Source organism: Melospiza georgiana, chromosome Z (assembly GCF_028018845.1).
Source record: "Melospiza georgiana isolate bMelGeo1 chromosome Z, bMelGeo1.pri, whole genome shotgun sequence".
NCBI classification, from domain to species: Eukaryota; Metazoa; Chordata; class Aves; order Passeriformes; family Passerellidae; genus Melospiza; species Melospiza georgiana.
This window is the reverse complement of record NC_080465.1, coordinates 73,320,168-73,341,718: the sequence shown is the minus strand read 5'-3', so window position 1 is coordinate 73,341,718 and position 21,551 is coordinate 73,320,168. Positions and strand designations below refer to the sequence as shown.

The 21,551-nt window shown below is 51.5% G+C and overlaps 1 protein-coding gene across 6 annotated transcripts in view; it reads left to right on the top strand.

Annotated features, from left to right (window-relative positions):
- Positions 1-21,052, top strand: part of RUSC2 (RUN and SH3 domain containing 2) — a 58,267-nt gene extending 37,215 nt beyond the window's left edge. For 4 of the 6 annotated variants that reach the window (XM_058043502.1, XM_058043499.1, XM_058043501.1 and 1 more), the window contains 11 exons: positions 4,229-6,298; positions 8,586-9,374; positions 9,867-10,067; positions 11,209-11,352; positions 12,258-12,334; positions 14,353-14,527; positions 15,203-15,308; positions 16,352-16,398; positions 17,398-18,373; positions 18,978-19,151; positions 19,457-21,052. In XM_058043502.1, the coding sequence (XP_057899485.1) occupies positions 4,336-6,298; positions 8,586-9,374; positions 9,867-10,067; positions 11,209-11,352; positions 12,258-12,334; positions 14,353-14,527; positions 15,203-15,308; positions 16,352-16,398; positions 17,398-18,373; positions 18,978-19,151; positions 19,457-19,637 (4,833 nt within the window). In that variant the 5' untranslated portion in view covers positions 4,229-4,335 and the 3' untranslated portion in view covers positions 19,638-21,052. The remainder of the gene's footprint in view (positions 1-4,228; positions 6,299-8,585; positions 9,375-9,866; positions 10,068-11,208; positions 11,353-12,257; positions 12,335-14,352; positions 14,528-15,202; positions 15,309-16,351; positions 16,399-17,397; positions 18,374-18,977; positions 19,152-19,456) is intronic. The other 2 variants (XM_058043503.1, XM_058043505.1) reach the window with 2 other exon arrangements.
- The last annotated feature ends 499 nt before the right edge of the window (positions 21,053-21,551 follow it).

Genomic DNA, 21,551 nt, shown 5'->3' with positions numbered 1-21,551 from the left:
TCTCTAAGGCTCAGACATGACCTGATAGGCAGCTCTCAGATCAGTGCTGAACCATCCTTTGCTGCTCAGCACTCACCTGCTTTTTACCTAGAGCTTTGCTGCAGCTAAGGAGTTTTTGTTGTGTGTATTTATTTCTGTGGGGGAACAATCATTCATGAGCAATTCTGTACCAAATGCAGGCACCTCACAAAAAGCTGTTTTCCCTGCTCTGTATTATCCTGTTTGGAATGAAGCATCCACAATGTGGCCCTCACCTTCTCCAGGTAACCATTAGCACCTCAAGGAAGAGCTCCCTGAATAAACAACCCATATCTGCCATGTTGCAGCAGATGGTGTCAGTATGGAGAAGGCAAGAATTCTGACATCTGAAAATAAAATGGCTGATGTATAGGCGTGTCTAGAGTCGTGGTGCTCCCTGCATGTCTCCCTGCCTTGCACTGCTATTACACCCTGTTCTAGGCAGGAATCAGTGCTGGCTGCTGTGTTTGCTCTCGTCTGTGTAGCATTGAGCAGGATTCATGACAACAATAAGAAGAATTAATTGATTTGTCAAAAAATGTTCAGGTATGAACTGCCTAACCACATCTATAAATTGCCTGTTACAAAAGTGAAGTGAGGGCTTCATAAAGAACTGATCAAAACCAGCAAGATCTGAAACTGGTCTGCTTGCTGCATTTTATTCCCCAACAGCAATCCCAGTGTAGCAGACTCTGAGTAGGAAGAGGAAGGATGCTTCTGCAGTTTTCCAGAATAAGGAAGGGTCAACTAATGGGAGGATGCTGTGGTGTTGGGAACTGAAGAATCCCTCTGGTGGCAGTGCCATTGCCAACCTCCCTGCACCCCTAAGTCCAGAGGAAACCAGGAGAGGTTGCAGGGCAGAGAAAAGGAGTAGCTATGGTACAAAATGTCGTGCCTATCCCTAGGGAAGCCATCAGAATGTCTCCTGGCAGGAGCTGCATGTCACCTGTGATCCTGCACCTCGGAGCCTGGTGCTGGGAGCAGGTCGTGGGTGAGGGCAGGATGGGCATCTGTCTGCTGCAGGGTCTCTGGTGGGCAGTGAACTGCAGCCCTCCGGGGAGCCTGTGCTGCTGCTGGAGCCAGAGGGCTGGGCAGAGCCCTGTGTTGCAGCCACAGCACTGGAGAGACAGATGGGAAACGGCTGCATGTCAGCGCTGACATTTCGCCGTCAAATGTCAAAGTGTGTCTGTGCAAGCCTGTCCTCCCACAGCAGCTTCTGTGCTGACGTGAATTGTGTGCTGCTCAGCAGGGCCTGTCAGCAGATGGGTGCTGGTGCTGGGAGCCTGCTCCAAGCAGCCATTTCCCAGAGGCAGCAGAGACCTGGTGCTTCAGCAACAAAGTGCGCTGCCATCACGGTCTGTATCTACAGAATGATGCTGTTCAGGTGGTTGCATTGTGGCAGCACTTGAAATACAGCAAAGCCTGGTGGAGAGATGTGATGTGAGCATTACAATCAGACACAACAGCAGGAACAAAGGTGGGGTGAACTACATGGGAAGACAGGCAGTGAGAGACCAGCTTTTTACCCAAAATGCTTGTGAGGTGGGAGTGGGAGGACAGGATAGGCTTCTGCTGAATGCAATAGAAATAAACTCAGATAAACTCAGAGCTCCCGCTGTTCCATCAGTGGTGCATAGTGTCCAAATTGAGGCAGGAAAACCCTTCCAGCAAGAGCGTCTCTGTGTGTGTGCATGTGTGTGTGTGTGTGTGTGCCCTCAAATGAGGAGCTGCTGTTATCCACAGTGGATCTTGAGCAATGGGGTCCTAGGAATCCTTGATGAAGAAAATCTGTCCCCCAGGATCTGGGCTGAGTAGACATCAGCCTCTGTGGCAGCAGCTGTGGGAAAGGAGCCAAAGGCGTGTAAGACTTTGGCTTGTAAGGCAAAGGCTTTTACACCCCTGAAAGGTTTTTTACAGCTTTTACTCCCCTGAAAGGGGTGTAAAGGCTAATAGAGGTTTTAGGGAGACTACAGATGAGGGGGAGTTTAGGGTTGCACAGTTAGTAGTCCAGTTGGATATCCACCACCTGGTCCAAATGGTCCTCTCTTCCTCAGACCCTAAACCTGGATGAGATCCCAGGAGAAGCAGACATGTAGGAGAGTGTTCCCACCATGTAAGACTCTGGTACCATCTACCAGAAGGCCTGTCTGTTTTGCATTATTGGATGTTTACTGCAAACATTAGCTCTGTGTCCCTCTTTGTGTTTTTATTTCCTGCCAGCATCATCCTGTGTCTGTGAGAAGCACTACTGTGCGTGGGAGGAAAGTATTCCTTTTGATCATTTTTATAATCTTCTAATTGCTATTCTTACACCTTGAAAGAAGTGAAGTTCCTGATGTTTCTGTGTAGCTGTCTCATTGCTCATACTCTTGTTCTAACTTCATTTAACCCACATTTCTCACTTTCCCTCCTGTGCTCCCACGTGCCTTTGCAGGTCTGCTCCAAATCCGTTATCACCCCGCAGTAACAAATGCTGAGGTGAGGTAAGGTAGGCAAAAGCCACTGTGAATACCATTTTCTGGAGTCTGAAGGTCAGTGATGGGAGCCCTGGAGTCCAGAACAATCCTAGGATGCAATTTTCAGGGTGCAGTGATCACTGGGGATGCCTGGCTGAGTTTTGGGATGTGTAATGCTGACCGAGGGTGCTTGGGCCAAGGTTTTCAGAACAAGTGGTTGATCTGTGAGAGCATTAGGTCATTTTTTAATCTCTCAGACTCATCCTAGATCACTGCTCTCTTTTGTGGTTTCTCCCTCTCCTTGCTGCCTTAGCTGCCTGCTGATGCACTTGTCTGTGTTGGATTATCTGTGGAAGGGAAGGCAAGAGGAAAACCCCCTCCAGACTTGTGCTGGAGGTGCTTGTAGGCTGGACCTTGGGGTTAGGTGAGGCGGGATAACTGGGTTTGTCCCGTGCTCTCCCAAGTCAAACACTGGTGAACATCTACAAGAAAGATGAAGAGAGACTTTTGACATGAGCAGAGAGTGATGGGACAAGAGGGAAAAGCTTTAAACTGAAAGATGGCATGTTTAGATTAGATATTAGGAAGAAATTCCTTACTGTTAGGGTGGAAAGGCACTGGAATGGGTTACTCAGAAATTGGCCCATCCCTGGAAGTGCTCAAGGCCAGATTGGATGGGGCTTTGAGCAGCCTGGTCCTACAAGGGTTGGAACAAGATTTTCTTTAAGGTCCCTTCAGCTCAAACCATTTTATTATTCCTCTGGCTCTGTAAGAACCTGCTATTTTGTGAACACGGGGAGAGTGGGGCTCTCAGTGCCCTGCCTGTGCTGTGCCCTGCCTGTGTGGCTCCTGGGACTGTGGCAGTTGCACTGTTGTGAAGTGCAGCAGGTAATAAGCAGGTAAAAGACACAGATACTGTGGCAGAGATATATTATCCCTCCCAGACCACAGTAGAGACCAGTTTGAGCTGAGGTTTCACTATCAGCCAAAGGTTAGCAAGAGTCAGTGTGCTGTATGGGACCTATTTGACCAATGCCAGTGGCTACCCATGGTCCCACTGAGGTCATCCACTCCTTTTCACTGGGGAAATCCTTGTGTACATAAGTAGTTGCATATTTTGGCATGTCCCCCTGGCACCATTAAAAGGGCTCAGGACCTCATGGAGTCTCCTGGATTTTGGAAAGGAATGACTGTTGCTGCTTTTATGTTCCAGTCTGCTCCTCTTTTCAGTCTCTTCCAGGACATTTGTGTGTCTGTTGCAAGACCTTGCCATGTTTGGTTCTTGAAGGAAAGTTCAATGTACCTAAAAGAAAGCAAAGAACAAAGCACTGTTCAATCCAGTGTGAGAAGATAGACTGCTCTCACCAGAGTGCAGTGCTTCCCTTCAGACCCTGTGCGGTGTTCCTGTGAGCACACAGTGCCATCTGCAGTGAGGTCTTTGTTTGGCCCAAATCCTGTGCCGCCCTTTGGCCTCTTGACTGAAATCAGTTACTCTCTTCAGATATTTTTGAGAGGGGTCAGGTGAAATCACAAGTGTTGTCCCAGGAGCCTGCATGGAGGGTGACGTGTTTGTTTTACTTTGTGATGGTTTGTTTCCCAGAAGAAGGATCTTGTGCTCAGGGACTTGTGCTGACAAGGAGCCAGTCTGTTTGTTCCTTGTCAACACATGAAATCTTCAGTCAAACCAAGGATGCTTTAAATAGCCACTGCCTTTCCTGAGAGGTGACTTCCTCTGTGATTTTGTCTCTCTGTAGGTATCTGAACTCCCTCATGAGAAGTGTCCTCCCTGCCTCTCATGTGCAGCCCTACCTGTTCATGGGTGGTACCAGCTTCACTGATGCCCTGAAGAGTATTCCTCACCATGGATAGTCCACCCAAACTGACTGGTGAGACGCTGATTGTCCATCACATTCCCCTGGTGCATTGCCAGGTCCCCGATAGACAGTGCTGCTCCATGAGCAAAAGGACCAACCCCTTCTGCCAGCCAGAGCTCAGCATTACACGGACCTCTGCCCTTCCAGACAGAGACCTCTCACAGACTGACTCCTTGGTGTACAGCAGCTTTCTCCAGACCTCTGAAACCTCAGCAGAGGCCTCAGATCACAAAGAAAAAAAAGCAAGGGATCTGATTGTCCCTAGCATCAGTAAGCGACACAACCCTTTCCTGCTGAGTGAGGGTGAAGACCTCAGTATTTTTGGGGATGACTTGGGTCAAAAATCTTTCCATCTTCACAACTCACTCGTTGATGGCAAGCCTCCCTTCAGTCTGCAGGATCTGGCCTTGCCCCCTTTCCACCTCCACGACTCCAACCACATTGTGAAATCCTGGAACATGGCCAGCCGGTCTGGTGTGGTGGATGGGCAGGAGGACAAACTCGGCAGTGACGACATCCAGAAGAGGAACAATGCAAACAGGTGCCATCAGGCCTCGGAGCGCATGGAGCTGGATGAATGCAGCTGCCATCGTGGCAGCTCCTCCAACTTCTCCTTTGACAGTGGTGACCAGGAGTGGAACCAGAACATGGGTGAACCGCTGAGGAATCAGGATGCCCTGCACAGGACATGCAGTTGTTCCAGCTCAGAGATCCAGCACTGTCGCTGCTACAGTTCATCAAGTCAGTCTGAAGTGATTGACCAACAGATGGGCTACATCAGTGACTCTTCTTGCAACAGTTCTGATGGGGTCCTGGTGAACTTCAGTGCTCTCTACAACAAAATGAATGGTCAGCCTCAATCCAACCTGAATTCAGCTAACTTGTCCTGTGACTCTTCCTTCTGCAGCCACTCAGACACAGGAGCTTTTTACCTGGATTTACACTCATCACCCACTGAATCCAAGATGTCTTGTGAGTCGCATAACCCAGAAAGTTCAGGAAAGGTGTGTGGATGTCAACACTCCTCCTCACCTGTCCTTGATGCCAACTGCAATTCCTACCACCTCCACTGTGAGCCTTGCACGTCGGAGAGCTCAGACCTCACTGCCTGCTTCCAGAGCCAAGCACGGCTTGTTGTGGCTACTCAGAATTACTATAAGTTAGTCACATGTGACTTGTCTTCCCAGTCATCCCCCAGCCCTGCAGGATCTTCCATAACTAGCTGCTCAGAAGATCAGACCAAGGGTAGCCCAGCCCAGCCCACAGAATACTATCTGTTCAGAAGGCCCGACCTGAGACAAGAAGGCAATGTAGAGTGCAGTGAAGAGGAGCCAAAGGGAGAATCCAGCCAGAACATGATTGAGGGTCAGGTCTATGTCAATGTGTCACCACCGAACCTCAACACAAGCCGGCAGCGCTCCAGGAGCTATGATCAGAACCTGGACAGGAGTCCTGGCAGCAGGCTGGGCTCCCTGGAGCGCATGGTGAGCTGCCCAGTCAAGCTGAGTGAGAGTCCAGCCATACCCATTCAGAGCTCTCCCCCCAAGAGGGTGACATCGTTCGCTGAACTGGCTAAAGGACGGAAGAAGAACGGCACCTCCCCACCGCACCGCTCCAGCGGTGACTCCTCCCTGGAGTTCTCTCCCATCCCTGAGACTCAGCGGGACTGCCCAACCTTCCTTGAAGAAAGAGCTCGGCGCAGCCAGAGTCTTCCACCCATGCCCTTCATCCATGGCCTGAACCGGAGCTGCGAGGGCTTCTGTTTGAATGCCTTTGGGGACAGCCAGGCTTTGTGTTCCACCAAAGACTCCGTCTCCAGTGAGAAGGTCCCCAGTGGGCATGGGGCAGGTGAGCAAGCCTCTCTCTCCCTGCTGACGGAGGCAGATGCCAGCTTCTCGGGTGGCTCTGCCAGTGGCCACGGACAAAAAGATGTTAGAGCCCGAGCAGACGGTAAGGAGCCAAACAAAGCAGAAGGGAGAAGTAAAAAAGAAAGGCAGCTCATTGGGATATGAGGGGAGCAGCAGGGAAACCTGCATGGTGATAAGAGAGCAGTGTTGGGGCAGTTTGGTTCCTGGTCTGCCAGACCCTGTGACAAAGCCTTGCTGTGCTTTGTCACAGAAGACTTTCAAGTCTCATATCAGGGCAAGTGTCTAGTCCTTGTATTTGTAAAGCTTCCTGAGCGTTTGTTCATACCTCTCACATTGTGTTAGCAAGGACATGGCATTAATACTGAGAGAGTCTGTGCAGCTTGAAGGGTTGTATCCCTTCCAGGGCATTTACTGTTCTTCTCCATGAGACTCACCTGCCCTTAGCTCCTAAGATGGAGATGTTAAAATGCTCAGCAGAGTCATAGTCACAGCCTTTCTTTTTTGGAGTTATGTGCGGCAGAGGTGGAAAGGGAAGAGGCATAGCCAGCAGTCTCCTTTGCATGCAGGTCCTGGAAGCTCACACAGTTTCTGCTTGGACTTAACAGTGTGAGTCCTGCAGAGTCTAATCTGTGTGTCTCTGCTGGAGTATCCTGGTCATGTCTCCCACAGTGCTGTGGATTTGTGCAGCAAAGGTTCCCAGGGGGAGCCACTGTCACAGTTACCTCTGTGGGAAAGCTGTAATATGTGAGTTGTGTTCCACCTTGATATTTCTGTCACTTGTTCTCATGGGGAAGCTGTGTGACATTCCCTTTGGAAGTATGGCCATTTCTCCAGCACTGTGGGAGACTTCTGTCTCTGCCCCAGGCAGATATTATACCTGCTTCACAGGTAAAAGCCCTTCTAAAATGCCTGTAACTAGACCACTGCAGTAAATAGCCCCTATTATGTCAAAAAATTCTTGTGCCTTAACAGACTGTCTCCACTTAATGTTCTGAAAATACCTAGCAGGAGGCGAGAACATGTGGTTTATTGCCATGGCAGAGGCAGGAGAGATTTTGTCCTTTGGAGTAAAAGGATTTTAGTTATTATCCTATTTGCTTATTGAGCCTTGAATGTGTGCTTGGTGTGGGATGGCAGTGAAGGCAGGGCTCTGCTGGGGGAGGGCAGCATGGCTACAGCCCTCTTAGCTTCAGAGGGAGGGCTTGGAAGGAGCAGGCCCTGCTCAGGGAAGAGGGCACAGACAGGAGCTTTCAGAATAACATGTCCCAGCAGTTGCTGCCCACCACGCCAGTGGGGTCCCCCCTTCTGCACTGTGACAGCAAGGCAGGCATCAGGGCTGGGCAGAAAGCTCCTGCCTGCAGCTGGAGATGGAGGCATATCTGCTGTGCTCCAGAGCAGTGTGCAAGCCTGGAGGCTCTGAGAGGGGCTAGAGGGAAAGCAAGCCCTGCTAAAAGCTGGCTACGGGGAGAAAAGTCTGGAATACCCTGCAGGCAGCTTGTACACCAGGGCTGATCAAGGATCTCAGTCAGCCCCACATACAGACCCAGTGCTGCGTGTTTTGCACTGAATGCACAGTGTGTCACACTTCAGATGTGTCCCTCAGGATATTTGTGGCTCCACCAGGAGCTGGAGGCATGTAGATCAGCCCACCACACTCCCTCAGGACCTCCTAGCACATCATTTGCAGAGCAGGCTGGCACTTTCCAGGGTTGGAGGTGGAATGTTGGGAATGTCCTGTTTAGGTCTGGCAGAGGCATGAAGGATGAAGGAAGCTCTGTGTTCCAAAGTGGGGGCAGTTACAGTGAAAAGAATAGGGAGGGAGAAATGAAAGCAGGCAGCCTTTGCTACAGCACCAATATATTGTGATGCAGGATGCAGAGCTGCAGTGCTATTGCATGTAATGCTTGTGCTGGGCTGTGCAAGTCCACAGTGCATGTGGGAGGGGACAGTCCTTTGGGATGAGAAATCTGACTCTACTACAAAGTGTTGGGCCTTGACTTTGTGGTACTGCTTGGGCAGAGGCAGCTCAAGGGCAGGCACCTGATCCCATGGCTTTGTGCTGTCCAGGGGACAAGATATTGGGAAAGGATGTGAAGCTGGTGACCCTGCCAGGACAGACAAGGTCCTGGTGCAGTTCTGTGCTCTTCCAAACATCTGGAACTCTGCACTTGGGGCCACATATCTTTTATCTTGCCAGCCCTTGATGTGTGCAACCAGTTCAGACTTGAACCACTCTGTAACTGGCCTCTAGCTCATCCTCTTCCTCCTGCAACAGAGAGCACATTCCCTTTTGCCTGTATTCTGCTTGGCTGAGGATGATTGTTACTCTGCCCATTCCTCACCCTTTCTTCCCCTTTCTCTCCCTGAAGGTGGTGGCACAGACAGCAAGCCTGTGGTACGCTACAGCAAGGACCAGCGTCCCACGACTCTGCCCATCCAGCCCTTTGTTTTTCAGCACCACTTCAGCAAGCCACCCAAGGCACGTGCCCTGCACAGCCATTTTGCCTCCAGCCTTTCCCAGCTCTACAGCTTGTCCAGCAACCGGCCTGCCAGCCAGCAGATCTCCACGTCCCAGTGCTCAGCCTTGGCCACCTCGGCAGAGCAGGCGGCGGTGGTGGGGAGCCAGGCCCATGGCACGCTCGTGACCCAGCAGCGCTCAGCAGACGGAGCTGCCTCGCGCGGCGATGGGGGCATCAAGAAGCCTGGCCCCGAAACAACCCGTCCGTCCCCGCTGGGCAGCTACTCCCCCGTGCGGTGCAACGTGCCTTTCTTCCAAAGCGTGGACTCCTCTTCCTCGCCCACCTCTGAGAGAGCTGAAGACAGCCAGCCCCCCAGAAGCAGGTCCTGCCCCATCTCTGCTAACCTGCTTCCCACGAGGTCATCTCCTGCTGTCAGTGCCATGCAGCCCTCCAAAGCCACCAAAGCTGACACCCTAAGGCAAAAGGAGAACCCCAAGCTGATTCCCAAGAAGGAGGCCCCGCTTGAGCCAAGCCCACCACTCTCCGAATACCGACTCCACAGTGGGTCACTCCCACCCCTCTCGGTGGGTGGCATGTCCATGAGCAGAGTAGGAGGCCAGGCAGATTCACACTGGAGAAGTGGCAGTGAGACCAGCAGCTCTGGTCCCCTGAGCAGCATGGGAATACGGCCTGTCAATGGTAGGTACCCATCCTCCAGTACCTGCTAGTCTGGAGCATCTACAGCTCCCTGTAGCTCTGTCTGCTCCCTGTAGTGCCACCATTTCCTGTAGCCACAGACCAGGATAAAAGTGCATCTGGATGCTGCAGGAAGACCTGCAATAAGAGCATGTCCCTCCAGTCCCAGCTCCTACACTGTGTCTCCAGAGAGTGCAGTGTGGGCTGCTGGTCTTACAGCACCCCATGCCAGGTGCTTGCACCCCGAACCTGCTACCTCTGTGCCTGCATCCACAAGGGCACCCAAGCTCCTGCCCTGCTTTGCCAGGCAGTGGCATCCACTTGTCTCCATGTGCGTGTGCTAATGTCCTGAAATGCTGCTGGACCTCTGAGTAATGTGCTGTCTCTCTTTCTCTGTCCTCCATCTTTCTCTCGCTCTCCCCTCCCGTTTCCCTTCCGCATCCTCCCGTGTGCTCTCGTCACCCTGTCTGGTGCTCACTGCCCGCGGCATCCCAGCGAACCACCTCTCCCCCCAAGCGCTGAAGTGGCGGGAGTACAGGCGGAGGAACCCCCTGGGTCTGGACCGCGTTTCAGGGCTGCCCAGCTTAGCGGGCAACCTGGACAGGAGGCAGCAAGAGCCTCGGCTGAACCGGGGCAACCCCATCTTTGAGCTCCCTGGCGCTCTCAGCACCAGCCATTTCCACTGCAAGCTGAACGGTGCGCACCACCTTTCTGCCGGGGGGTCTTGGGAGGTGTTTCTTTGAGGCTCAGGTTAAGCTTGGATTCATCACTGCTGTGCCTGCTCAGAGCAGGAGGGATGATGCATCTCTTCACAGTGAAGGGTTCAAGAGGAAGGTGAAAATTGCCTCACTGGTTCAAATCTTTGTGGAGCCTTCCTTCTCCATGAGATGAGAGCAGTCAGGTCCAGCTCTGAGCTGGGTTGGAGGGCAAAATAAATGGCCCAAGAGCCTGGTTAGACCTCAGTAAGTGCTCCTTGACTGTGGTTAGCTTGTAGTTTCTCTCACACAGGAGTTTGGGCCCTTGGAGATCTCAGATCTATGCCCCATGGTGCCTGTCCATCCTGTGCCCCAGCCCTAACAATGTGCTGGGTGCTGAGCTGTAGATTTCATGAGGCAACTGACAACACTAAAGGCCTTCACAGGACTCTGTCTTCTGCAGGCTTTGCCCTTAAGGTCTTCCCTGTCCTCCAAAACCTGTGCAGGAAGGGCTGACAGGGGCAGTCTGCTTTTGACTGAACCTCTGACACTCCTGTGGGGAGAACAGTGTGGTCTCTCTGTGGGAGGAAGAGCATTCTACAGGCTAGCCTCAAGCCATGGAGGGAATTCCTCAAAGCCTTGTACCTCACTCCACCAACCCAAACAGTTTCTCCATCTTTCAAGGGAAAATGCATAGCACAGAGTCAAACAGATAGAAGTCAAACACATGGAGAACTCCTATGTATGTCACCCTTTGAAAACAGAGGCCATCCCAGAGAACAGGCAGCAAACATGCAGGTTGTTGTCTGTGGATGCCTGTGTGCAGCAAATAATGATTTTCTCTCTACTGACTTCTGACCCTGCTTGCAGCAGCATGGGAAGTCTGTGCAGCAAGGTTTCCCTTAGCTCTAGCCCATGAGAGTGAACCTCCCGCAGCATCTTCCAGAACCTGTGGGATCCCAGTCAAGCTGGAGGTGATATTGGGTAGGCCATGGGGATCAGCTGTGCAGGCACACATTGTAAACCATTGCTGGGGTAGCCTGTAGCTTTGCTGTCCCAGCAGAGGACAAGTGGCATGAAAACTGCTGCTTGGGTGTGTGGGACTGGGGCTGATTCTTGTCCCCTCTGTCTTACCCCTGCAGGGCAGTCTATGAGGCAACTCCAGCTTACCTACAATGACTTTTTCCCTGACTACTTCTCGCTAGCGGAGAAACCTCCTGCTGAGTTCTGCCTCTCCCCAGATGGCAACACAGAGTCCATCTCCATCGACTTGCTGCAGAAGAAGGGTGAGTCCAACCATCTCTGGTGGACCATGTAATGTGCCATGGAGTGTTCTTGAGCTGCTTCTCCCAGGAAACGTGATTAGAAAGGATCTTAGGTGCACAGGAATGGGCAGAGAGAGCAGACAGGCACGGGAGTGTGACCCTAAGGCAGGGCATGCTGCCACCCCAGGCTCTGTGTACAGAGGTAAACCTGTGTGTATCTGTATGATGTTGCAATGTGCTAACCTGAGATTTTGTAATTTAGGTTAAAAGTCTGTTCAGTCCTACATAAGTAGTATAAAATTGTATCAATTATATAAAAAGGTGGGAGAAAAGACTCCAGAGCAGGGCAAGATATGGCTGTGGTGGGATCCATGCAAGGGGCAGGGCTGGCAGGACTTGACAGCTGATTTGTTACCATTTCAGAGGCAAGGGATGTGCAGAAAGGTTCCCATGCCTTCGCCAGCTATGTGCTCATGATTACCAGGTGGCAGCTTTCTCTTCTGTTTCAGTTCTGTTCTCACATTATCCTGGTGCAGGTGACAGATTATACACCACTGGCTTGATACTGAAAGTCATGACAGAACCTGCCAAATGCAAGGCTTCTGCCCTGCCAGCCTGTGGCATCAAGGCAGCAAAAGACACATTGCCTCAGACCCCATCTCTGCTGCCTCAGGCATGGGGTGTGGAGGTGACCCTTGGGAATATTGACAGGTTGTCCTACTGGCAGCCTGATAGGTGAGTGCTGGAGCCAGCAGGAAGAGTTTTGGTGAGGATTTACAAGAGTCTCTGCATGGTTTTTGGCAGAGAGGGCTTGTGTGTAGACATGGGCTTGCAGTGCCCCTATATCTGATTATTTCCAGGAGTGTTTTGCAGAGTCCATCCCGGCAGCCCCTCAGACAGCTCTTTGACCTGTTGTTTTCCACTAGGTCTTGTGAAGGCTATCAACACTGCTGTTGACCTGATTGTGGCTCACTTTGGAACCAGCAGGGATCCAGGGGTGAAGGTATGTCTTGCATCCAACTCCATTCTGGGTGGCACAGAGATTACAGAGCAAGATTGCCTCTCCATTCTCTTCTAGTCAAAAACTACAGGTTATCTAACAAAAGCAGGAGTAGCACCGTGCAGCAGATAGTAAATCTATAACAATTCCTGCTGCATGCTGCAGAATGTAGATGTGTTTAAAGGAAGATCAGAAAAACACAGGGAAATTATGTTTATTAAATGTATATGAATAATATCCAGTTTAGACTCTGAGTTGGAAGTAGTTGTAGGATGTGAAAGTATAAAGGGCAAGTATTATGTAAGTTTGTTCTGGTTTAACTCTCTCTTTATGTACTTACTCTGGCTCTTTATAAGAGGAAACACCAGACCAGCTGCCCTTCTGATCTGATGCAGCACACCAGCTCTTTTTTCTCACACAGTGGAGAGATGTGTTTCCCTCCTTCACATGTCCCATGACTCTGGTCTGGCACTGGTGCCAGGGTACAGTGCAGTGTTCCCCATCCCTCAGCATCTCACATTCTAATATGAGATACTGAATAATTTTAATAATGATAAAAAAGTGCATCAGACTTCACCCATCTGGGGAAGCTGGTCACACCCATGGTAGCCCTTACCATGAATACATTTAGCATATTTAGGGTATATCTAAATGGCTGTGTTAGGCCCTTGCTCCCCTCATTTCCAGTTTCTGGAATAACACAGAAGTGCATCTAGGTTGCCCCAGAGCTGGCTGTATTTGGCCTGTGCTCCCTCATCCCCCGTTTCTGGAATAACACAGAAGCAGAGCAATTTTGCTTGTGTTTGTAGCAGGCATTGTTTGCAGTCCTGTGACACCCAGCATGTTTGTGGTGCCTCCTCTCAGTGCTGAATGCCTGGCTTCAGTCAGGCGACTGGGCAGCAATGTGACACTGTTTGGACATGATAACTCCCCTGGCATGCCATCCCCAAGGAGAAACCTGACTGGGACAGATTCCAAAACCATTCAATCTTATCTCAGAGCCCAGTGTAATTTTGTCCTAATTACAGCTGTTTCTGATGCAGAGATTGCTGTGCAACATAACTGGAGCTGTTGAGATTCCCATGGCTTTTTAGGGCTTTACTGTGAATTTCCAATACTTGCAGTGTAGGTTTGGGGAATAATTGCAACATTCCCCCATTACTTTGCTTATCAGACAATGCTGTGGTTTTAACCTCGCATGTCTTTATACATCAATGTGCCAGGGCTGAGCATTCACCTGCCAAAAGGCAGCATCCATCCCTGCTGCTGCCATGCTCAGTGGATCTGACAGGATTATTCCTGAGCCAAGTTCAGTTTCAGTTCAGGGCTTTTGTGAACCTGTGCCAACTGGTCAGTATAATTCCAGCTCAGCTGGTAAAATCTGTGCCCTGAGCACCATTGCCTGACCCATTTGGATAGACCCCTTGGCAGCTCATAGACTGTAAGCAGCAGAATGTGTCCCTGCTCTGCTGGTGCTGGGCTCTTACATGGGCTCTTTCATGCCTCCTCTTCACCTCAGTCTGAGCTCTGGCCATCCATTTTGCCCTTATCTGTATATTTACAGTAATCTCCAGGAGATAGAGCTTGACATGTCACTGAGTTAAGTGTTCTAGAACCCCTCAGTGCTGGTAGTTCTATGTGGTTTGGTGCTTCCTAATCCAGAATTAGCTACAAGAAAATCTACAGCAGCAGGAATATCCCCAGCTCTTTTCTTCCTCAAGCAAGAGAGCCTTGTTATCCCTCTTGGGAGAACCAGGCATGCTTTCTTATTGGGATATCCTCTTCCCAGCACAGGATATTCTTTTTTCAAGTTACTGCCTCTTCCCAGCCTGGGGAAGAGCTTGCAGAGAGCAATCCAGAACTGGTGTATGAAGCATCAGGAGTGAAAGCAAAGACGCTCATGTTCAAGGAGCTGCCTGGATGTTGCTTGCTGGGTGTCTGTAGTGGGACTGAACTGTTTCCATGCATCTGTACCTTGAAAACGGTTAGCAACATTCTCCCTGTTGCCTGTTTTCCACTAGGCCAAACTTGGGAACAGCTCCGTGAGCCCCAATGTGGGGCATCTCATCCTGAAATACCTGTGCCCAGCTGTCCGGGACATTCTGAGTGATGGGCTGAAGGCTTATGTCCTGGACATGATCATTGGCCAGAGGAGGAACATCCCCTGGAGCGTGGTGGAGGCGTCCACCCAACTAGGTATGGATGCTGGGCAGCAGTGCCTGTGGCATTTGTGGTTGGGAGGTGCTGGGGAAGGTTGGCTCTAAGGATGGGGGTGCAAAACACCCATTTTCCTGCTTGGAACAGGGTGCACATGTGCAATTTCTTGCAAGAAGGGAGGGACTCTGCACTGTTCTTCCCAAGTATTTATTGTCATTTCCCCTGAAATTTGCAAATTCTCCCATAACAGGCCAAACCAACGAAAAAAGGAAGGAAAAAAACCCAACAAAATTAATTCCACATTGGTTTCTTCATCATACTGGGAAGCCTCATAGCCTGACTACGGCAAATCTTGAGCTTTGCAGTTATCTCTATGACTGCAGACACCCCAAATTATAAGCACACACCACAATATTCTCTTTACATGCTGATTTTGAGCCAGTGGATGTGATTGTCACCGAAGTGTGGGAGGCAGGTCCTGGTAGTGAAACTCTCCCAGAGTTTTGGAGTGGTGGTCTGGGATGGATCACAGCCCATCTCCCATGTGTAGTCTAAGTGTTGGTATGGAGTGAGCTCACATTGGTGTGGTGGAGGCAGTGCACACACAGACATGGACACCCAGAGAATGTCTGTCTTGCCTTGGTGCTCCATCCTGTGGTGCAGTTTTGGCTTTGCTCATCACAGCTAATCTCAACAATTTGCTTCTCTCCACAGGGCCCTCCACAAAGCTGCTGCACAGCCTCTACAGCAAGATCAGCCAGTACACAGAGCTCACCAACCACACCATGCGGTTCAACGCATTCATCTTTGGCCTCCTCAAGTAAGCAGGACCCCTGGGGTGGCTGCACCTCCCTGTCCAGGGCTGGCAGCAGCTGTTGGTCCTTGACTGCAGGCAGGCAGAGTTTACCATGAAACAAACTTAAGAATCTGGGAAGCCACTTCCCAGAAGCAGGCTAGAGAAGGAAGAAGCTATAAGTCTCAGAGAACTCCTTCCAGGTCAGGAGTGAGAATGAGTAGCTGTAGTAGCCAAGTGAAGAACTGGGTCAGTCTGTTTTAGCCTCAAAACATCAGGTGAGAAAACTCTGTCCAACTTCGTATGAGGTTAGACATAATATTTGTATTATACATATATTATACATATGTATATATGTATAATATATGTATAATTCCTCTTTAAACCACTGTTTCCTGGAGCTGCAACAGATCCCAAGGCATGAGGTTCTGAAGGAGAAATTGTCCTGGTCTGGGACTCCAGACTGGCACTTCTAGTTTGCATAAGGAATGTGCACACTCTGCTCTGTTTAATATGTTTTTGTGGGTGAAGGGATAAGTACTGCTAGGATGGTGTTTCCCTGCTCCTCTCTGGTGGTTAGCAACAGCTCTGGCAGTGGCAACAGAGTTCCCAAGATCTCTGGGAACTCTGTAGAATTCCCCCAGGCAGGAGCAAGCTCTGCCCAGCTCTCCCCACACAGGGTGACCCCATTCTCCTCCACTGGCATATTTTGGCCTGAGCCACCAGCACTGGTCTTAGTTTTGTAGATCATTTGCCTCTTCCACAGCAGCCTCTTCTCAGCAAAACAAAGCTCTATCAAGGACATAGGAGGAGAACAGTGAGGAATCACGGTTATTCGTGGTTACAGTTGCACATTTAAAGCTGTGTAGATGTTCAGTGACAGGGCTGAGTGTCTGTGATCAAGGCATGCAGATGGGAGCAAGCCGCTATCCTTTTCCTGTGGTTCACAAGCTCATGCCTTGTAAATGCCCTTTTCCAGCCACACTTCTTGTGGCAGATCTGTGAGGATGAATGGGCTTAATGGATTTTCATTGTTTCTTCCTTACCCTGCTAATTTTCCATTCCTGCAGTATCCGGTCCTTGGAGTTCTGGTTCAACCACCTTTACAACCATGAAGGTAAGAGCCTGAAGGCTGTGGGCTGCAGTGGGAGCCAAACTCTGCACACAAACAGAGCATGGGATGGAAATGTGTTTGTCTTGTTGCTCTCTCAGCTTGGGCTGCTCTTCTCTGCCCTGAGGTGAAGGACTAAGCTATTACACAGTCTCAATGTAGCAGGAAAATCCCAGGTGGAAGTCCAAGCATCATGCAGCTCCTTCCACCTGAACCTGGACTTCCATTCTCCTTCCTACCCACAGCTAGTACCCAAGGCTGTCAGTGCAGATCCCTCAGTCCATTTGCAGGAGGTCAGATCTATTCCTCTCCAAATTTCTATGTTCCCTGCCCAGTGCCTGAGAGTTTTGTATGCCTGGAGATGTGCACACTTACCTGAAACTTTTCAGTCATGGAAAGTAGGAAGAAATGGAAAGGAAAACCTGACATACAAAAAGCAGATTTTACTGGATGTATCTGTTTTATAGTAGAGTAGAGTAGAGTAGAGTAGAGTAGAGTAGAGTAGAGTAGAGTAGAGTAGAGTAGAATAGAATAGAATAGAATAGAATAGAATAGAATAGAATAGAATAGAATAGAATAGAATAGAATAGAATAGAATAGAATAGAATAGAATAGAATAGAATAGAATAGAATAGGGTCTGTGCTTATCTTGGCTTTCTGAAGCAGAAGACAGCCATCTATTAGACCATAATTAAGACCTGGAAGCATGAGCAAAAGCTGGGGCTGTCAGGTTATTCCCATCTTTTTTCCATGGCATTTGGTGGCAGAGGTCATCTGGGCTGGTAAGTCTGCCAGGCAAGTCCTGGCTGCAGGTACAACTGGAAAGCTCTGTCTGGCCAGTTGCTGAGAGGTCACAGAGCATCTGGTGCTCCCTGACCCAGGCCTGAGCCTCACACTATGACCAAAAACAGGTGTGCATCTCCTTTCCTCATAGCTTCAGCAGCTTTGTGGTGGCTTGGTAATGGTGGCAAGAGTGTCTCCTCTAATTAATGTCTTTTCCTACAGACATCATCCTGGCACACTATCAACCAGTGGGCTTCTTGTGCCTATCTCACAGTGTGTGCCAACCTCTTTTTGAGGAGCTCCTGCTCCTACTCCAGCCGCTCTCCCTGCTGCCCTTCAACCTAGACCTGCTCTTCGAGCACCACCTGATGCAGATGGGCAAAGAGCAGCAGCAGCAAAAGGAACTGCTGCGTGTGAAGCAGGACCTGCTGCTTTCTGTGCACTCCACCCTGCAGCTGATGCGGACCCGGGGCAGCAGTGAGGATCCTGATGGCTGCAGCACCGCCCCTGAAACAAGCCAAGGCGGTGCCAGAGATGGTGACATCTCACCAGGGCACAGCCCACAGCAAGCTGTGAGTGAGAAGAGGGTCAAGGGAGTGGGGGCCTCCTGCGGAGAAGGTGACAGGGAGGAAGAGCAGAGCAAGATGCGAGAGAGCACGTGGGAGGGGAAGAAGGACAAGCAGGCAGGCTGGTGGTACCAGCTCATGCAGACCTCTCAGATTTACATTGAGAGTTCAGCCGAAGGCTCAAAGTTCATCCGCTCAGAGAAGAAGAAAGCAGCTTTGAATCCTGCACCCCGGTCAGTGGAGACCCAGAAGGCACCACCTCCCCGAGAAGGGGTGGTGGAGGGTGCAGAGGCTTGTCCCATTGCTGAGGGCACCTTGGAGGAGAGGCCCAAGGCAGACAGCAAGCCAAGTCCTGAAGCTGTGGAAGAGCCCTTGGAAAAGCCCCAGCAGGTAGTGGTCGGTGAAGAGGTGAAGGAACGGAGCTGGCCCTTCTGGATGGGCAGCCCCCCAGACTCTGTGCTTACAGACCTAAAGCGCAGCAAGGAGAAGGAGGCTCAGCAAAGAGTGGGAGCAGCAGCAGCAGCCCCCCAAGAGGACAGCAGCACCAGTGCATCAGAGGGCAGCCAGCCAATCAAGTGGGGACACTTGTTTGGGTCCAGGAAGGTACAGAAAGAGCCCAGACAACCAAACAGGTAAGGGCAGGGATGGCTTGGGGCTGAGAAGGGCTGGTTAACCTGGAGTATGGCAGCACAGGTGGAAGTCAGACCAAGAGCTGACCACTGGGCAACACCATGGTGGTACATCAAGGGTCTGTAACCCTGCACAGTCCTGCCAGCCTGCCTTAATTCCTCTCATATCCTTGCTCAGTCTATCTCATGGGCTTTCCTCTTCTGCCTCAGCTCTGTCACTGCCTTGGCATCTAAACCCTGCTACATGGCACCATTATCACCCCATCCCTCCCAAAACCACATGTTGAGAACAGAACACAGAGCCATTGCTGTTGCTTACAACGGGGGTGGGGGGAGGGTGAAGTTGCCAGTAGCTGAGACCCCTGTGCACTGCCTCTCCCTCTATTCACCCTTACTGCTCCTGAAAATGACTACTGGAAATGTCCTTCCCAGTCCAGGCTGGGGTGTTAGATCTGAGCCCTCCCTGCCTGGAGACCCGGGGCACTCCCTAGCAGTCACTCAGTGCATGAGGCCAAACCTCTAAGGTGTGACCTTGCCATGAGAGCACCTGCTCTGTTTCCTTGGGTGCGCTTTGCTGCCACTGACTGCTTCTGTCTCCTCCTTCCAGGTTGCCCTCCGGCTGGCTGAGCTTGGACAAGTCCGTCTTCCAGCTGGTGGCCCAGACAGTTGGGGCTAGCATGTGGCGTGAAGCAGCCCCGGAGCCAGATCCTCCCCATCCAGAACCACCTGAGGCACCTGCTGAGGCACGACCAGTCCAAGGGATGTCTCCTCACCCTACCTGGTGAGTGACACCAAGTGGACGATCCTGCAGGTGCTGGAATGTCTTAGGTTGAGGGTGGCACGGTTCTGCCTGTTGCAGTTTGCCTGGCCTTCTTTATAGTCATGGACCAGAGAATGGTTTGGGGCAATGATGCAGCTTGTGCATCGATCCACCACAACTCTGCAATCTGCAGGTGTTGGGGAGCTGGGGGGGCAGCTGAGAGCCTGGATGGGGAGGGAAGCAAGGGGTATTTTCCTCTCCCGCTGGGCCTGTGGGTGGGGTGGGTGTCCTGAGTTGAGCTAACCCTACTTTCCTTCTGCCTGCAGTGAGGTGAAAGCTCTTTGCCATCACATTGCCACTGAGGCAGGACAACTGAGCTTCAACAAAGGGGATATTCTGCAGGTCATCTCCAAGGTGGATGGTGACTGGCTGCAGTGCAGCCTTGGCTCCGAGAAGGGACTGGTGCCCATCATGTACGTCACCCACCCTGAGGACGAGGACTATTGACACATTTAGGAGGCCAAGCACAGTTCCCTGGGCTCCTCTGGGGTAGCCTACCCTGCCAGAGGAACAAACACAGCTTCTTGCTAGTTTCTTACCTTTCCTGCCATTACAGAATACAGTAACCGTAGATGGTTCCTTCTTGCTCCTCCTTGTGCAGCTGCCAAAGGCCAACTTAGCCCCCCGGGGTCTTCTGCGAGCTGCACCTCGTATTGCCAGGCATCGCCATGCATGCAGCCACACCAGGGACCGCCTGACCCCCCCCTCCGCCCCTCACTGTCTGCAGCACCCACAGGCCATGGACTTGTACATTACAGGAACCCAGGCAGTCCCTGCCAGGGCAACGCTGCCCCGCTGTTGGGTGCTGGAGGTGCAGGATGCTGGCCGTCCCCTGCCGGGGGGTGGCAGTGCAGTCTGCAGCATCCATCATCCCCGGCATCCTCAGCTGAAGGGGTGGGAGCGCCCTGCCGTTGTCAGGGTCCCTGCGAGGCTGGGCTGATGGGTTGTGTTTATTGGGGCACTGCAAAGTAGGCTCCCTCACACTGGAGCATCCCTGTCCTAGTGTGCTGTAGTGGTTTCTAGTGGGTTGTACCGGGACAAGTGTCCTGGCAGTGCCACACTGCAGGGCTGGGGCTGTGCATGGCCACAGCCAGGGGAGGGGACGGGGTATGTGTGTGAGTGTGGAGCAAAGGGGTGTGAGGGCCTGTGAGGAAGGCACGGGGTTGTTCAGTGTTACGTAGGTCCAGGATGGGTAGTGCCACCCTGTGCAGAGATGGGTGCTTTGGGGGGAGGCCGTGTGCCCTCCACACTGAGCAGGGAACCGGTGCCTGGGAAGCCCTGGGATGCTCAGTGGAGGGCGCTGGAGGGGAGGGAATGAGGGCAGGGTCCCTATCTGGGCTAGGGGTTTGGGGGCAGTGCTCTCAGCAAGTAGATTGGGGGTGCTCCTAGAGGGAGCTGGGGAGCCTGGGGAGGGACGGGTGGTGCTCCCTTTGGCACAGGGTTTCTGGTCTTGCTGAGCAGTGCCGTGGGGTGGGGGGGATAAGTGTTGTGCACAAACACAAGGGGATACTGGAGGTCCTGGGGTCCTTGGTAGAGGCAATGCCAGTCAACCCCTTCCTTGCCATGTTCATGCCGCCTGCTGTAGTGGGGATCTTCACCTGCCTGTCAGGTGGGGAACAGTGTTAATGAAAGGCCATGCCAGTATTTGGTGCCATGGCCGGCTTGACGCTGTTCACAGCATCGTGCCTGGGCTGGCTTCACCATGGCAAGGGGCCCTGGTCTTGCTAGGTTACCTCCTGCTTGTACATCGCTTAGCGGATGTTGCACCATATTTAATTTGTATCTCCCTGTTAGAATGAGGTGTCTCGCCTTTATTTATTTCTTTATTTATGATGCATATTAATAAAAAAGGTGCTGATTGAGCTCCCTGCTGCCCAGACTTATCATTTCAGCACATCCCTGTGAAGGGTCTGTGGGTTACCTGTGCTGGGACACTGCACTGCAGGCTTCCTCCTGCATTCGCCACAGCCTACACCAGACCTTCAGGAGGACACAGGTTGCCCTCAGCAGCAGACCTGTCAGTTCAGGCCTGAAGGGTAGGGAAGTAGGCACTACAGATGATGCCTTGGGGAAGCAGCGCTGTTTGGGGTTCCTTTTGCATTGCTTGCAGCCACCCAAGCAAGTTTCAGACAGGAGATCACACCATCTCAGCCTGGAATCTGCTTCTCCTGGGTCATGGGAAGGTGAAGGTGAAGGAGGGGTTGTGGGCTGGGACCCATAGTCTGGGACAACCTTGCCATGAGTTTCAATGGCTGTGGGTCGCTCACCAGGAGGGACTCCAGACATTCTAAAAAGCTTAGACTCAAAACAAACACTGGGCCTCCAAGTCCACTGTGAACCCCAAGAACCACTTCTCTTTAC